This window comes from Thermobia domestica, chromosome 7, assembly GCF_964235325.1.
Source record: "Thermobia domestica chromosome 7, izTheDome1.hap1.1, whole genome shotgun sequence".
NCBI classification, from domain to species: Eukaryota; Metazoa; Arthropoda; class Insecta; order Zygentoma; family Lepismatidae; genus Thermobia; species Thermobia domestica.
In genome coordinates this window covers 45,684,423-45,703,353 of record NC_137460.1, presented here as the reverse complement: position 1 = coordinate 45,703,353, position 18,931 = coordinate 45,684,423, and the positions used below count along the sequence as shown (strand labels likewise).

The window sequence follows — 18,931 nt, the reverse complement described above, 5'->3', positions numbered from 1 at the left end:
GAGCCCAAATCATGCGCTGAAAGTACCAAGAATGTCCCTTAAATCAGTCGCGCACCTCTGCAGCCCGATACATGGCACATAATCATCATTGAAAGTTGTATTATTGGCAGGATACATGAAGTCGATAAATAGCTAAAGATAGTTACCAAACAGCTGAATATAACCATTACCGGCCAATGTCTGGTTCAAGCGAAACAGAGAACACAAACCATGCCATGTAAACACACTTTAAATCATTACGGGACCATCATCATCTTGGTTGAGAACTTGGAACCATGGCCTCAGGGGCTATATGCCACACCTGAACCCTACCATCCCCGCGTACTAACTTCAGCGCAACTCATCTTACCACGCAACACGTTGCCAGTTAGCTAAGGCCCAACCCACATGTTCCCGAGCCCTCGTAAGTGGTCAGAGGTTAGTAGCGGCACTGGTATTGTTTTTGAGTCTGCGATACGGTATGGAGACTAAATTACGCTCTACTGACCTCGGAGACACGTTCTTGGAACGTTCCACATTGATTCGTACTGTCAGTTCACCCATTGGTGCTTGTCTGTTTGCCCGGGCAAATCTGTCCAGCGGTCACAGTCATTCAGCACACATGGACGACCACTGCGTTTTTACTAATGCGTGGCAATGCTTCTAGTGAGGTATTCACAATCCAGGAGCGAGAAAAGTTCAATGTCCGAACCATCTCTGTAATCGAATGTCCCATTCGTCTAGCATCAACTATCGTCCTGCGTTCAAACGCAGATAATTCACGTCGGATATCCATCATCCATTTATGCAACGTTTCTCTGCACTCACATAAGTCCAGTTGAAAACACTTAAATTTCTTCGCGGTATTCAACTGGTTTTCCGCAATGGTCCCGCAACGTCAAATAATTCCAAACTTCTATCCTATGATTTTTTTTTTTTTTTTTTTGTATTAAAGTCAAACTGAGACAACCAAGCGAATAAAAGTAGCAGTTAAACATTAATAGCTTCCATTGTGAACGTGAGTATAATAGTGATCTACTTCACCAAAGGAGAGGAATTGGAACCGAAGACTTGTTTTATTATTATTATTATTATTTAAAAGACGCCGTAGCACGCCCCGCGGAGTAAGACTCCGCGGATAGAGAAATTTCAGTTTTCTTAGAACTGTTAAAGGAGTTTGTGCTGTAAAATATACGTGGTGAATTATCAGAAACATTGCAAAGAAAATATTAAGCAATTTAATATCGTTTCAAAACAAAATACACATTAAAATAAGATAAATAAATATTGCGGAGTGAGACTACGCGGGCGTGTCTTGATGTTACAATTGATTACGCAGGCTATAGAGGGTTAAGTTATTTTTGACGATGCCATGGAGTCGTAGAAGTTCAAAAAAACTCAAATTTCAAAAATTTTGAAGATAGAGAAAACTGTCTAATGACAATTCATCTTAATTTTTCACTAGATTTAATAATTTTTTTTTTTTTTTTGTTTCAAATTTACAACTTCAAACTCACCCATTTTTCTGTACGGTAGCTTTGTTTTGACCGTGCATCGTACAGGCAATAAAAATACTGTATAAATACAGTAACCACAATGCAATCTCCATTCCTATATGTTACTTAAAATTTGTGGGTTAAAGTAATTATCACAATATTTTTCCCTTTGTCTTTTCTTTGCTTGCTTCACTCACTGCAAACATCGAGTCGGAATGTTAGTCATACTCGTACACCCACAGTGTTGCCATTACCAATCCAATTCTAACCTAGATATTTAATGTCTAAATAAACCTAACTAGTTTAAGCAACAAAATATTTACATATCCAAACTGTCACGCCATCAATTACCTATGGATAACTTCCGGAAGAATAATCTATATATATAAAAGAGAACGTACAAATCCTTTGTTCCCTCATCACGCTAATACGGCTGAACCAATTTCTTTTATTTTTGGGGGGTTATTAGGATTTGGACCCTAGATGGTTTTTATCATATCACTTTAATTTTTAATTACCAGTGTCTTGAGATAATTGACCATTCAAGTGTCCATAACGTACAAATCCTTTGTTAGATCATCATAGGTAAAAATAAACGTATTTATATGCAACCCGCATGACCGTGTCACTCGGCGGGTTAACATAAATGACAGGCGCTATAATGTTAACATTTACTGCAATCACTTGAAAGCGAAAAAGTAAAAATTATCTAAGTAACAAAGTTTATTGCGTTCCGGGGTGACCGCAGCGAAGCGGGGCGGGTTAACATAAATGACAGGCGATATAATGTTAACATTTAATGCAATCTTCTATGGTTTTTATCATATCACTTGAAAGCGAAAAAGTAAAAATTATCTAAGTAACAACGTTTATTGCGTTCCGGGGTGACCGCAGCGAAGCGGGGTGAACGCTGCTAGTAAGAAATAATGAAATTATTTAGTCCTATTTTAAAAATCACATTTTTCTGTGTTCACTGTAAAAACTATAAAGTGCTTATTGCCAAATTACCTTGGTTAAGAGGCCTCATCCCGGCGAAATTAAAATACCGCTAATTTGCAGTAATTATGTGATATCTTCAAATAGATAAAATATAATTGAAATGTGGAACAAGAGCGCTCTAGACAATATTATTTTGCGTGAGGTACCGTTTTCAAAAGTCACCTAGTGACTTTCCGTTTTCAAGTGTTCAGAAACGCGAAAATAAATGCCGATTTTCAAAATGGCTCGAAATCGAAAGCAGATAAGTGAGTCATGATAACGGTTTCTCATGTAAAATTATATTGTCTAGGGCGCTCTTGTTCCGCATTTCGATTATCTTTTATCTATTTGAAGATATCACCTAATTACTGTAAAATTAGCGGTATTTTAATTTCGCCGGGATGAGGCCTCTTAAGGTATATTTCATGACTGATATAAACGACACAATATTTTCGTTGTAAACTTTTATTTATTAAACAGAGTCCACAAAAGCGTATATAGGGTATACTATTTTAAAGATGGCATCTGCGTGTTGTCTCCGAAGTTTAATTAAACTATCATTACAGCATGTAATATGATGTTTCCTCAACAGATGTCAGTACTCTCATGAGTGTAACATATGACGTATGATAGTGAAATAAAATGGCCGGTACACTTTTTCATATATGAGGAACGAGGTTCATTTCAAAATTGGCATTTCAAGTTGAAAAACGTCACTGAAGTTCAACGTCAGGGGCGCAGTGAGTTCAAAACAATTTCCTACCTGCTTGACACAATTAACATAGCCGTTTGTGACACACTTAAGACGCATACCGCCGTATGCAGAGTCGTTTTGAAGTATCATTAGCGTCATACTAAAAACCTGACTACGGCAGGAAACATATGGTAGTCGAACCCTTTAGTATGGCACTAATCACGCGTCAAAACGACTCTACATAACACCCATAGTACTTACTCTTATGCTTATTAATCCAGGCGAATGCATTGACCGAGTTCGCTCAAGCAACCGCTCAGCGTTGTGATATGTCTGGTCGTATAGTACAGGATACTTTTATTGTGCTTTGTTGTGATATGTAGTAAAGTCTAATATGAATTAAAATATTTACCACCTTATACAGAGTCGTTTTGACGTATGATTAGCGTCATACTAAAGGTCTGACTACTGCAGGAAACATATGTTAGTCGAACTCTTTACTATGGCACTAATCATGTGTCAGAACGACACTAAAAAATTTCGCCTTAAATTTACTGACCGATTACCGTCAACTCTCGCTGCCATCCGATTACCCTAAATTTTACGGACCACCGTTTTTTTTTTTTTTTTTTAAATATAAAAACGGCACACCGTATATTTAGAAGCAAAATAATATTGACCGTGTTAAGGAACAAATTTGGTACCGTATATTTTACGGTAATTTACCGTAATATTTAGGGGTCGTTTTTTTTTTTTTTTTTTTTTTTAAGAAAAAAGCACAGGTGTGTTATTACCGTACAAGATTTACGGTAATTATCACACCCATTCCCTATCTAGAGGTCCTTGCCGGTCCAGCATGCCCTCTTGTTAGATCCAGTAATAATTCTTGCTGGGCAATATATATTGACCCAATTTTCATCGAATTGCTGGAAACTGTATCAGTACACACACTGGCTAGCAATAATTTTTCCTGGATGGATGCAACTAGAGTGCACACTGGTCCACGAAAACACAAAACGGAACGAAACAAGCATTGCACCTACGACGTGCATAATATCCATAAGAATAAAAGTTGAAATTAATTCTTAGTTTGTAATACCGAACCCTTGTTCTGATATCATCTTGAACATACATTGCTTTTTCTTTTCAAAATTACCAATTTTCTCATGTATTGAACAAAACACCAGAAGAGGATTCGATTTTACATACAAAAAAAACTACTTCTTGAATTTTATAGCTGAGTTTTCGCACGCTTTGAAGATCTAGTTGGAGCAAACATCCATGTCCTTTTAAGATATTCATAAATCGATATTCTGTTGCAGTGTTAAGACTAGCTTTATTGCATGTATGTTCGCTATGAGTACCAGTAGACTAATAGACCTCAAATACTCTAATCAGCGATTCATTCGATTAGTCGCATTATTACGATTTCAGATAACCAAGCAGGCACCCGACAACATAGCTTAGAATGAACAGAAGTACGACTAAACAAGTGTAAAACCATATGACTTCTCACAACACTGTCTATAGTATCCAGGATCCGCTATCCCAAATTAATAAATACGTGTTTGCATAATTGTGTAACAGTGGCATCAATGCTTAAAAGAAAAAAAGTCACCAAACTTCCAGAGTATCGAACTTTTGCATATTTATTAAACGCTCAAATGTATTAACAAGACACCCGAACAGATTATAGGTACTCAGAACAAAATTAAAGATAAAAACATTTACAGAAATATTTTTCAAATCTAACAATTCATCTATCCAGAAAAAATAATGACAGCATGAGCGCCGATGAAAATTTTCTAGGGGACTCAACTCCCTGGTTACTATATACCCTATTACATTTGATATTTTTTATTCGTATTAAGAAATTCAATACGTTTTCATTAGCTAGGGAGCGACCCCTTGTCCCTCCTTCGGACACACATGAGTGACAGTATACTTTTATTTCTGTAACAAAAAATTCCAGTTGATGCAACACAATTTATGTAATGCTGTACTAAGTACGGTAAACTACGCAGCACTTTTCCTAAAAGTTTCTTTTTTTCTTTTTTTTTTTTTTAAGTATTTCAACATTGTGATTCTAATTCTAGCTTCACCACCACTCGTAGTTGGCTGCATTATCATAAGACTTTATACATCCAGCAGCTTCTTGGTTTCTAATCGTTGCACTTTGGAGCGATCTGCTTGCCACGATAGCCAACTCAAGTTTTGTTTATCACCGATCAAAGTTCAAATATTAACATGGTGCTTTCCCATACATTACCTTGCTTAATGTTGAATTTCCATGATACCTTCAACAGTAGTAGGCCTACTGTATATATCACACCAAAAAATCACACACTAAACACACAAACAAACAAACAAAAGAAAGAAACAAAACAAAACAAAGCACAACACATCCGAACCTACGCGCCATCAATTCTCACTTCGAACATGTGCTTTTTCTTTCCAATGCGCATGCCCGACACAAGTATCTGAAAGGAAAACGGTCTCCTACCATTATTTTAGAAAAACGGTAAACCGTATATTTTTCATGGTAGGAGGCACTTATTTTCACGGTTATTGGTTACAGTGGACTCTGTATAAGGCCCTTAATGCATAAGTAAGTTTAGCACTAAAACACTACAGAAGTGTGTCTTTTTTCGTTCGTGTTATTTTTTGTAACCAGGGACCCTGTATAGCCCGTCTTGAATGTAATAAACTGAATGTATATTACCCTAACAGCTTGTAATGTAAAATAGCACAATTTTATTAGTAGTACGAACCTTGCATGCACCATTAAAGCATGCACTCTTTCAGTTTTACGTCCCGCGGATGCCAGATAGACTAAAAAACACGGTGATGATAAGAATGAAGAAAGAGGGAAGAAACGGGAGAAACCCGAAGAAAATTCACATACATAGTGCTTGTCTGCCACAAAGCCAAGTTGGTCCCAGCTTAAATCCAACCAGAGACCCCACGCCACAGAGGTTAAGGCTCTACCACTGAGCCACCACAGCCCCTATTTAAGCATGCAAAATAATTCACAACTGTGTAAATAGTAGAAAGTAACAAGAACATGAAAGGTTAAGATAGGGTAGAGGAAAGATAAATGCTACGAAAGATGATTTAGAGACGTGAATTCTAAAATATATTTAGAACTATATTTGTACTTTCCAAATATCTTTGTTCTTTTCTTAAACATGTGTATTAATGATTTTTTCACTCTTTCTCTTTTCAGGTAGATGAGGAAAGAGAGCAGGAAGTGCAGGTGATAGTGGACTTGACAAACAATGGTGGGGCCTTGGGGGGATTGCCCTGTTCCCACACCAACCCCCGCCCCAAGGGCAGACCCCCCTAACTCCGGACCCCCTTTAGTCATAATTAAGACCCTGGCCGAAGCTTTTTCGACCGCAGGGATTACTTCGACAATCGAGAACAATACTACTATTACTGTTACTATTAATACTCTTATTACTACTGCTACTATAATAACCAATAATAACAATAATAATACTAACACTAGAGTCAATAGGAAGGACGAATCTAAGACGACGCCTAACACGACGTTGCGGTTGCCAACCGAAGAACCTTACCATCAAGACTTCTACCAGCGGGCGTGTATAGATAACTTTCTTATTAATACACTAGTGAGTAACATTCTGTGCCTGAGCCTTGCTGTGCTGCCGTACATCGTCGTGTGGAAGCCCAAAGTGAACGCAAGTGACAGAACTGTGACTGTTGTACGCCCGGTGTAGCGACCGACGCTCGCTTAGTGATTCTTCGTTGTTTTCTCTCTCTCTGTCTGTCTCTCTCCATTTTTGTTTTCAAAGCTACTATTTTTTTCGTCCTTTCATCTGTTTCTCCATTAGCTGTTGCTCGCTCGGGCGAGAATGTACCCTGGATACGGGGATTACAGTGTCTACTACGGTACATCATCCTTCACACTGGAGACCTTAACTCAAGCTGGAATTATTCTCATCATCGGGGTAGCCATCATCGTTTCCAATGTTCTCATCATTGCTACCTTTCTCACTACTCATGGTAAGTAGGCCATTGGACAATTCTCTTTTTTTTTTCTTAATAGAATTAAGTTAATTTGAACTATTTTCTCTCAGCAGTGAAAATGGCCAGATAGTGTTAACAAATTCCGTCGTCACATGTTGGTTTTACCCAACGGAGTAAATTACCATTAAATGACATTCGTTGGACCATGAAACAACTGCTTTGTCGTTAGTCCTTGCAAAGAGATTACATACGACTTGTCTCTGACCTACAGGAAATTTTCATGTTGGGTCGAACAATTTCTCAATATAGGCATTTATTGTACAGGGCTAGCGTAAATGATTCATTTATTTTAGAAAGGCTATATTTTCAGAAGTATAACACATACACAGATAAAAGATATATGAAAGGAACCACAAACTCACTAAGTTTATCCATCCTCTACAAATGTTCAATATATGCCCCCTTTGGTGACACGACACACGTCCAGACGATACACAAGCTCGTTCCGTACAGTTGGTAGAATAGTCCTGTCAATTGTCTGCACTGAAGTACTGATGCGTTCTTTGAGCTCGACAAGGATTGCGGTGGTTAAAGTACGTAAACAAGATCCTTAATGTACCCCCACAGGAAGAAGTTGCAGGGCGTTAAATCAGGAGATCTGGGAGGCCAGATGCTTTTAACTTAACACAAGCAAGCAACGTCCTTGAATTGCCGATACCACTGCAAAATACTTTTCTTTTTAATGGCAATTCTTTTCCATACTCTCTTTTGAAAGCGCGTTGTACAGCTATAACAGACAAACATCAGGCATATTCAAGCTCACGAAAACTTTTTTTTCTTGCTTTACGTCCATTTCCGACAGGTACTAACCTCATACTGCCACTCTACCACATAGTACAAACTTGGCGAATTTATGGTTCTTTTCATATATATTTCATGTGTGTATGTGTAATACTTTTGAAAATATGGCCTTTTCAGAACAAATTAATCATTTATGCTAACCCTGTACAATGTACACACATATATCTTGTTGGATCGATCTACACTGTTCCATTGTCAGGGATCATGATAATGATCCTAGTCCGTTCCACTGGGAAAACAATCATTTACCAAAGTACCACTCATTATGACCCATTATGATACAAAATTAATGCGTGGCAATGTAAGTTATTTGTCACAAATAGGCTGATTTGCTTTTACCTTAAGAGTGTATAAAGTACCTTCGCCATCTTTTTTCAACAATTCATTAATTTATACGGAGAAATATTTTTCTCTTTTCTTTCAAATTAAGTATGATGTTAATATAGTAAATTTACTTTTTCCTCTTCAGCTGTACTTAAATGTCCCTTCGGGGGCGCGGGTGCTCAGTGTTAGAGCGTTCACCTACGGTGCTTGGGGTCCTTGGTTCGATCCCGTATGGACTTTGTGGTGGACAAACACCGTGCTCGTGGGGTTTCTCGGAGTTCTCCCGTTTCCTCCCACTTTCTTCATTCCACCATTTCATTCATTTTCTCATCATCACCGTGTCCTTTAGCCTAACCGGCATAACCGTGGGACGTAAATCTAAATATTTCATTTCATTTTTAATCTCTCTTTATCTATGAAAATGAAGTTTTGTTATACACAAATGAAATTTTATATATATTAGGTTCCAGATACAAATATTAACAAGAAACAGTGTCACATATACATCACGTGAAAGAGTTTGGTTTGTATGTATTGATATTTCCTCAATTAATATTGAAACCGGAAGTGGTAGTAGATTTCTACCACTTCCGGCCTTTAGTAGAGAGATTAAAGGAAGAGATGGAATATAATGTTCGCTTCTCGTTATCTATTACCGTTTTTTACTCTATAACGATCAACGTTAAAACCAAAAGTGGTTGATTTCTGTCACTTCCGGTTTGAATAGAAGCCTTGAAGACTTCCGCCCTGCTACGCGCATGAGGTCCCAAATCATAGAGAAAAGAGCTATTATTTAGAAGTACCTACTTATCTGTAGCACAGTGCATAAGCGCCGACTTGAAGAAAATATTGGGGGGGGGCAAACAATGAATAAATATATCATCATATTCAGCTGTTTTCTATCAACTGCTTGATGCTAGCCCCCTTCCCACCCTCATATCTCGGTCCACTGCTCCATTGCATCCGCTCCGCTGCAAAATTCACGACCTAAGTCAAATTCGCTTAAAGGCATTAAAACAAATTAAAGTTCAAAATTTGGGAACTTCATTGCAACTTTGCGCACCACATTGATCTTTACTTTTCATATCAGTGCTGCCAGAGTGTTAGTAGAAGCTTCAGTGCTCTATTAAAAACACCATTTTGAAAACGGCATTTTTTTATCGAATAAGAAGGCTGTTCCTAATATTGAAATGAAGGCACGACGAAGTTTACTACAGAAATTATTGCTCCTCTTTGTTAATTCTTCCTCGACTGGATTATATTGGGGGGGCGAGGACCCCACCTTTAAATATTGGGGGGTCAAAAATGTCCTGCCCCACAAAGTTGGCACCTATGGCACAGTGTACAAAGAACGTTTGATAATGAAAGGTAAGAGAAAAGAAACAACTAGCATTCCATGTCTACCATACATTATAGTATACTTCAGTATTAGTTTTGCCTTAATAGATGGCGTAGTTATAGTACGCCCAGTGGCGTATTTAGGGGGGTGGCTTTCGGGCTTAAGCCCCCCACGAAATCTTACTTAGTATAGTAAAGTAAATGAAATATCTTGCAGAATTTTCACATTTCCAGGCAAAGCCCCCCCCGAAAGTTAGCAAAGCCCCTCCCGAAACAAAATCGTAAATACGCCACTGAGTACGCCATTAATTTTTAAAAAATCTGTATTTTCTCGAAAATTACGCATGAGAATTTAGACTCACCAGTATCCTTTTGTTCATATCGATGAGATATATCAATTGGTATTTGTCTAACTCAGGGCGGTAGAAAGCCCAAAAATGTAGCGGCGGAGCGGCTGAAGTACGGGGGTCCCGACCAAACCATATTCTAGTTCATCGCCATATTAAAGTTCATTTGCAAGCCTGCCGTGAAAATTTTACGGGGCCGCTGCATTCGCCCCCTGGATACGGGCCTGGTCTAACCTATGGGAATTTTTCTTTTGCCGTTCAAAAGCAATCAGAGCCACATAAAAAAATTAGAAAGTTCTGTGCAGCGGATCCTAGGGATATGGATTCGATGTATTTTGTTACACAGAATCCAAATTCCGAAAACCCCAGGATGATTGACCGTGTCATTTTTATGAGCGAAAATCTTGAGCGATTTTGAGTAGGGAGGATACACGTTACACAGCTATACAAAAAGAAAGTTCGGTGCAACAGACCCCAGGGTATGGATTCGATGTATTTTGTTACACAGAATCCAAATTCCGAAAACCCCAGGATGATTGACCGTGTCATTTTTATGGGCGAAAATCTTGAGCGATTTTGAGTAGGGAGGATACACGTTACACAGCTATACAAAAAGAAAGTTCGGTGCAGCAGACCCCAGGGTATGGATTCGATGTATTTTGTTACACAGAATCCAAATTTCGAAACCCCAGGATGATTCACCGTGTCATTTTTATGGGCGAAAATCTTGAGCGATTTTGAGTAGGGAGAATACACGTTACACAGTTATACAAACAAACAAAAAGTTCGGTGCAGCAGACCCCAGAGTATGAATTCGATGTATTTTGTTACACAGAATCCAAATTTCGAAACCCCAGGATGAATGACCGTGTCATTTTTATGGGTAATAAACAAGCGATTTTGGATAGGGAGGATACACATTTGTTTCATCCATTTAAAAAAAATTGATACGGTCAATCGTTCTGGGGTTTCGAAACTTGGATTCGGAGTTAAAAAGTACATCGAATCCATACTCTGGGGACTGTTCCACAGAACTTTTGTTTCTTTGTATGGTTGTGTTACTTGTGTCCTCCCTATCCAAAATCGTTCAAGTTTTTCGCCGATAAAAAAATGATAGTCAATTGTCCTGGGGTTTTCGAAATTTTGATTCTGGGTAATAAAATACATCGAATTCATAGCCTGGGGTCCGCTGGACAGAATTTTTAAAATTATTTTTTTTTTTTTTTTTTTTTTTTTTTGTATGGCTGTATAATACTTTACATTACAACGCGATCTGAAATGTGACGTAAATGCCCTTGCGCTAATCCATATCGACCATTAGAGACAAAACTTTGTCCATATTATAAAATATAAGACTTTTGTTGAATACGTGGCATTATAAGTACTTTGATTCTAGTATGGTCCAAGCAAGAAAGGGAGAAAAAGTATGTCATATGAAAGAAGCCCGCATACTAGAGGTATTGTGTGTCTTTAATGGGTGAACACACACAAAAAGCAAAGAGTAAGTCCAACATAAAGTTTGGTTAGTCAAGTACCCTACTTTCATTGCTTTCCCCCTTTCTCTTTCTCTCTCTCTCTCTCTCCCTCTCTCTCAATGTCTCTGTCTTTAATGTTTGACGCATTTGTTTGTGTTTGCGCTTGAGTGTGGTGGTTGCTGACAGCATCCAAGGAACGGGTACCTCTGGCGAAAAAAAAAAAAGAGGTCAGATCATGGCTTTTGGAGACCTAAAGTATATATCTGTGTGTGTGTATGTGAGTGATAGAGAGAGAGAGATGAGGAAGAGGAGGTACAGCGTAGAAACTACTGGTACGGAAGAAGCAGATTTATTGCGACGTCTAAAAAGATCCCTCGATTGTTAAATCCTTGAGAGGCTCCAAGCGATGGAAAGTACTCGTAATTCTTCTGAACCGTGATGCCTAGGAACGATCCTCTTCTTCTTCATCATCAACATTCCGTTCCTCTCTCTCTCTCGTCTCTCTCTCTCTTTCTCTTTCGGTTTCTCTTTTTCCTTATTCTAACGAGAAAATTTCTTACAGTGACAGTATCCGAGTACCTTCCAGTGCTCATCAAAACTGGAACTTCATTACTTGTTGAAGTACCGTTAGAATCTATTGTGTGTTTTTCTTTGTATGTGTGTGTGTGTTTCGTAGTTTATCATACACAGACCAGTTTGCTAAAGGTGCTGGTCATCTTCATCGCTTTCGTCTGTAATGTGCCATTACAGTCTAATGAAATTATGTTTTTAATAGGAGGGTGCCCGAAATTTTTTGCACCGACTGTACTTGATGTTTAACAAAAAAATTTCTGGCTGTTCATATAATTCGTAATTTTATTTGTTATTCTATTTCAAATTAACATGGAAAAACTGTAAAAAATTCATTGGGAATGATAGCTTTGGGAATCAATATCTTTATTTATATTTTAAATTAGTTATAAGTCTTGCATATGTATATGTAAATGGATTATTACAATTCTTACGGTGTCAGTGCTATCCGAAAATATAGATCCACTATTGGACGAAACTTTCCAGATCAAATAACCAATCTAAAATTCGACAGAATTTTCAGGACCACCCTTCACCTCTCTTTTAGATACCTAGGTCCTTCTAAAAAACTAGTTTAATCCAGATTTTACCAAATTTTATTCGTTTCAAAGCCCCACCGCCAAAATGCTTAGTTTTGATTGGCTGATAAACCCACGCTATGATATTAGGGCGCAATTATTCCATTCCAAGCCGGAAAATCTTGCTGACAACAGCCAGATTTCGATCGTCGAGCTTAAAAGGTCGCAACGGAGTGAGAAAAACTGCAGTAAAAGGTAAAACTAATATAATAGTCGAATAACTACCAAGCAGGAAGCTACGGAGCCATAATTTGTTAGTTTTTCCTAGTAAAAACCGGACTGAAGAAATAAAAAATAGATGACGCCATGTTGTGCAGATATTGTTAGTTATGGACAGGCTTTGTAAAGTGCATCAGTTTGCGAGTTTTCTTAGGAATCTATAAACAGTTTCGGAGGAGTGGTGTTTTCTCCCTTAAAATATTCTTATCCTTAAAATTATTCCTTTTCTAGTTACGTAAGGCCTGCCTCACTACCGTTTGTGTTCGTGTATGTAGTGGATGTGATTTCTTTTTGTATTTATTTATTAGTAACATGGCGGTATTTAATTTTGTGGTAGTCAGTCCAGTAATCACAATGCACGTGTAAATTTCAGTAAGGGCTCCTATCTGACTCCCAAATTGGGAGTACGGCTTCCAGCGGGATGAGTTGAACATTCAGTTTGTTCCGGGTTCCTGCCCCTTCAGGGCAGGGGTCCTATTGCTAGCTAATACTCCGATATGTCCCCTCAGGGCATCGATTAAATAGGTCGAGTAAAGAATATGATTTAGTAAATATAAGGGCCAGTTGGCCCTGTTCATTTCTTTCCTTTCGTTACCTTTCATAGAGCCGATTTAACATGGTAAAATCCGAATGATTTCTGTGTATATTTATTAGTATAACATGTATTAATGTAGTGTGTAGTATGAATGTGGCATGATGTGTCTTGTAGTTCGAGTAGTATGTGTATATTTGTAATGTAGTATCAGTGATAGTGATAATTAAGTGATGAAAGAGTGTGTTGGACAGTGTAGTATTTACTATGCGATAAATTTTTATTACTCCGTCATTAAGTGAACGTAATATAGTATAATAATTCCGTGTACAAGGTCACATTCAGTTGTTCAAGGGTTCATTATATCGTCGCTAGCCCTAGTGTCAGAAGTCAGTACTAACCGCCATTCTTCCGTCGAGGTGCTTAGTGATTTAGTTTTCATGAAATTGACCTTTCTTTCCGAAATAAAACCTAGAAGGTATAATTCACAGCCCATATGAATGTACAGTTAGGTCAAGTGACCTAAAATTAATATATTCTGAAAGTTTCAACATTCTGCATAGTCTAGAAATCTAAATATTTAAATAAATAAACAATACGTAAATTTTTAACAGAAGTCGGGCGATATGATGCTAGTTCTTCGCTTTGAAAATATATTAAATGTCCATTTTTCTTCGTGGCTGTAGAATTTCATTGTTGATGCAGAATTTTATAAACATTAGACATTATCGCAGATAATTCTATTTTCAGTGAACATACATAGGATTTTTTTTTCTTTCGTTCTTAATAAAGCTACCAAGTATTACATAGTATTGTGTGTGTGGTAAAAGAGTCTTGGGTTCGAGTGAGGTTGTCGTGCGGTGAGCGGAATGGGAAAATGTTTGTAGTGATTATAGATTTTAAAGTATTATGATGAAATGTGTAAATAGGCTGGGCGTAGATAGAGGAAACAGGGTGTTTGTAGAATATAGCGTCGTGGCAAATGAATATTAATGTGAATATGAATATTAATAAGTATATGAATATTGTAGTAAATGAATATAGAATATAGGACACCCATATAGTTAAATATATAGTAGCCCAGTGAATACTTCGCCGCGTGTTGATATATAGATATTGAATAGATACGTGTAACTACAAACATCTCAGGTTCTGACCCCTGCACCATAATATCACGCGGACCGGAGGGCGATATATAGTCGGACTACGGTAATACTTTGTAGTTTATGTGTCATAATAGTAATCAACCATAGTAATACCATCTGATAGAATGGGTAGCATCATATAATCGCTGACTAGACATATTGAATAATAAATTATGAAAAGACAATAGTAGTTAGACAACAGGGCTGTAGTGAATCATATCTTCTGGTCGGTTTTAAAAATAGAATGTACCACTCCGTGAGATTTTTTTCTTCTTCACGTTACCTACTCAGGCTAGCTTACAATGTTCATGGAGGCGACAGCTCTGATAGGGTACAGAACCAAATATAGTCGATTCGCGTACCCGGATGTCGACCCCTAGTCCCTTTAAGTATTTTCATTTCTTTTCTTAGTTTAATTAGACGAGGGAAATTAACGACATCCCAGACTGTGGCGTGTCTGCGCAGGGTAGCTATCGGTGATGTTTGGGTTATTGAAATCACCGATCCAAAATTCAGTTTATTTAACTTTTTTTTTTTCGGCAAATCATTAGTTAGGGATATCTTAGATAATACTTCTATTCTAGTTTCATTACTGTCCTCGAACCTTCTTAGTTTTTCTAAGGGGTCGAATATTTTTTTTTACTTAGAGATTTCAAAATTGGGGACGCAGTTACCTGGTCCCTTTCCCCCCCTCCTTTTTTCCTGCTGGTCTGGACCGGATACGGGGATCGGATTTCAATCTTACAAGCCAACTCTTGTGGGATTGGGATCTGATGGACACAGAACTTGCATCCTTGGCAGCAGGGCGCCCCTTGAGTCTACGTATTTGAGTAGACCACCCTTTTTGGCATATTAAGAATATTTTGGCTATGGATTTTGTTGAGAGCGAAATTCGACTTCTAACTTTGTAGCGTTAGTTATTTCTCACTTAAGTCTTTGGCGCCCCTATTCTTCGTCTTCCTTCTTCTCTATCTCTCTCTCTGTCTTCATTTCTTCAAGTTTTTTTAATTTTTTCAACCTTCCCCCCCCCCCAAGATTTTGAACTTGTTACTTACGATTTATTTAACGTACAACTCTGATCTGAAATTACCAGCTGAGACGTTGCAAGACACGATTCATGAATGGAGTAGATAATGATTGGGTCCTCCATCACATTTTGACCTATCGCTGAAATGAACAAAGACTTAGTATTTGACGATACTTCGATTACGTTCTTTCACCGTCGTTCCTCAAAAGTTTTTTTTTTTTTGTAATCCGTTGGTCACTTTCCTTTCTGTTTTGGTTTTCGATTACTTTGTAGTTAACCTGGGCCCAGAAATTGTATTTTGATTTACCTAGTTATATCTAGAAATGCTCTGTGTTACGTGCCTGCCTCACAAAGTTTTTTTTTTTCCTTCATGATTTAAACACGAATTGATTATATAAAAGTTAAAAATTTATAGACGCGCGGTATCAGATAAAATTTAATTTGTTTCCAAATGTAATGTTGGAAGTCATTTGTTTTCTTGGACAATGTTGCAACCTTGTAAAATTTTATTGTTGGGGATGATTAATTTAAATGTGTGCGCATTTATTATAAATATATATATATAGAGAGAGAAATAAATACTTCGAAATATATGTGTAATTAGTATGTGAATATGATGTTAAAGTAAAAGTATGATATTAAATGTATTATGAATATATGTAAGAGCGCTCGTGTCTGTCCCCCTAGACGTGTATTGGTTGCTATAGTTTACCAGAAGTTTTCCGACGAATTTAAGAATGTAGATTTTGTTAAGAATACCGCCGTGCACTTAAGTAATTTTCCTTTTCTTCTGAATCAATGTAAGTGATAACCTCTGTAATTATATAATGGCATGCATTGAAAAAATATCGGCAGGTCTAAACGTAACCCACATCATAACAAATATTATCCCTGAACAATTAACCTAAAACCATTGTGGAAAGTGCACCTTGAATCCTTCTCACCTACATGTGTATCCTATGACTTGACCAGTTTTTTTTTTATCCTCAATTTGAACCATCATACTCCGTACACCTGTGGAAGATCATTTTTTTTTTAATCCGAACCATGTATAAACATATACGAAAGTGATCCTAATGAAAGGTCTCGTGAAGTGTCCCAGTGTTGGATAAATAACTTGAAATTATTCGATTAATAAATTTGGAAATAGACCGTCTAAGAGGAGAAACTTCCTCTAGTGAAAGTTATTTTCTCGAAATCCCTAGATGGGTATAGAAGTAGCAGTGTGCGATTGCAGATATAAACTGTTACCAGTTACAAACCAAATATAGACGACGAATGGTTTTGTAAACCAATAGATATATATATATACATATAGAGATATATATAAATGACCACAAACTAAGTTAAATGGAGCGAAACGTTTTGGACACTACGACTAGTGCGTGAGTTGTGATTTGGACGCTCGAAATTATTAATATTTTAATATCTCGACGTGAGGTAGAGACTCATATAAGTTCTAATACACCAAAAAGTTTTTTTTTCTTTCCTCTTTGTCCAATTTTTTTTTTAAAGTGAAATAAGTGTCGTATTTGCGTATGTCGCAAATCATCATTTGGCTTTAGCATGCCTAAGATATGATACGTGTAATTATTTTCTTTTTGTTTTCCTTTCTTTTTCGTTTGTCAATATGATTGAATATATAAAAAATTACTAAAATATAACACTATGTACTCTATTAATATATAACCAAGAACTTGTGCTTTTAATATTTTCTTCATAATTATTTGTTTTGTCCTTTTTTTTCACTATGAATGTAATAAACTATTTATACCTTTGTAGTTAGTTGGTTTCCTTTAAACATATATACACTGTCCTGAGTGAGTGAGCGTGTGAATGCATGATAGATTTAATATAAGTAATTTTAGTGATATCGTTTGTCATATTAACATCTGTAATATATGTGTCATGTTTTAATATATGTGTTAAGGTAAATAACCTAGGTCATGAAGGACCGTCACTAATGGTTTAAATCGGCTCGAGGAGTGAAGCAAAAATAGCAGGATAAGCCTAAATACGACATCTTTCTTCCAGGAAGTTGAGACTTTTATTGATGCGATACATAAATTTATATTGAGTTGATAAGTGTGATTTTTTTTTTCCCTCGGCTAATTCATATGTGTGGTCGATCCTAGAGGACAGAGTTCAGATGCTGGATAGTTATCAGTCACCGGTCGGAATAACTTTACAAAGAATTAAATTTCACTTTTCTCATTTCCAGGTCTAGGTCTGGGCAACCCCATGATCGTGGTGCCTGGAGCTAGGTCTGGGTGGTATGAGGGAACATGTGTCTATTCCGAAGCATTCCAAAATTGATTAGTTGTTAATAACATTTAGAATGATTCATCTTTCAACGACTTTCCCGACCTTTTACTATATTTCCGGAATTATCCAGTAATCTGTTTCTCACTAAAATACCCTATTTCTTTTCTTTCTTCTTTACCTACCTCCTTCTTTTACCCTTCTACTTTCTTCTCTTTTTTTCCTATTTCTAAATGAAAGAAAACGGAGTCATGATTGAGAGTAGTCGCTATTGGCACGGTCAATAAGTTGTTTCGATAAGTTTTCTTCGGGAGTCCGATATGGAATAATTAACAATAACAAAAGGTTTATTGGAAGTTACTCTATTGGAAAATAATCTGGATTTCAATCAGTAAGTGATCTTTCGTAATCGTCCTCGTTAAAGAAAATTAATTTTAGCGACTCCTCTCCAACTCTACATTAGCTCTTTTATCTTCGTTATTTTTTTTTTACGTATTCTTTCAATTTTGGCTAACCGTGACAGGATCTGTTGCCCTAGAAACGACGGTTTCTATGGCAACGGACAAGAAGTTTTCTTTCAATATTGGCGACCGTTGACATCGGACAGTTACCATGGAAACAATTGTTTTCCCTGGTAACGGATCTGAAATTATTTATTAAACACTGTTTAGGATCGAGCACATATTGACTTGGCCACAAAAAGTGCATAATTAAAAAGTTACAGTGGGATTAAATAATTATAGTCAATGGCTGTTCTGCTATCTTTGTCTCTCTCTGTAGAAAGGGGGAAATGAAGGAATTTGTCAAAGTAAATTCTAAAAATTGAAAATGCTGGAAGTTGACCCAAGGAGGGAATTAGATAGGAGTCCCTTAATTTATGAATAGTACCTGATTAATAAGTCTTGTTAGTTGATAAGTATATAATTGCATGTGTTTATATTGTGTCTTTTTGGGTGTAAGCTATGGCAACCAATAGAGAAGTCGTATCACACGAGAACGCGGAAGTCTCATGTACACAATGTACATTAGAAAGTAGTGAGAAAAGAGCTCGCGTCTCTCGTAGGCTAGTGAGGTGTCACGAATGTGGGCTGAAATGGATTCATTTCAGTTGTA

General features: G+C 37.1%; 1 protein-coding gene across 1 annotated transcript in view; it reads left to right on the top strand.

Moving 5' to 3' along the window:
* The window catches only part of DopEcR (G-protein coupled receptor DopEcR), a 341,538-nt gene that overhangs the window by 223,169 nt on the left and 99,438 nt on the right, over positions 1-18,931 (top strand). Inside the window, exon 2 of the mRNA XM_081764565.1 lies at positions 6,374-7,176. Within this exon, the coding sequence (XP_081620691.1) occupies positions 7,026-7,176 (151 nt within the window). The 5' untranslated portion in view covers positions 6,374-7,025. The remainder of the gene's footprint in view (positions 1-6,373; positions 7,177-18,931) is intronic.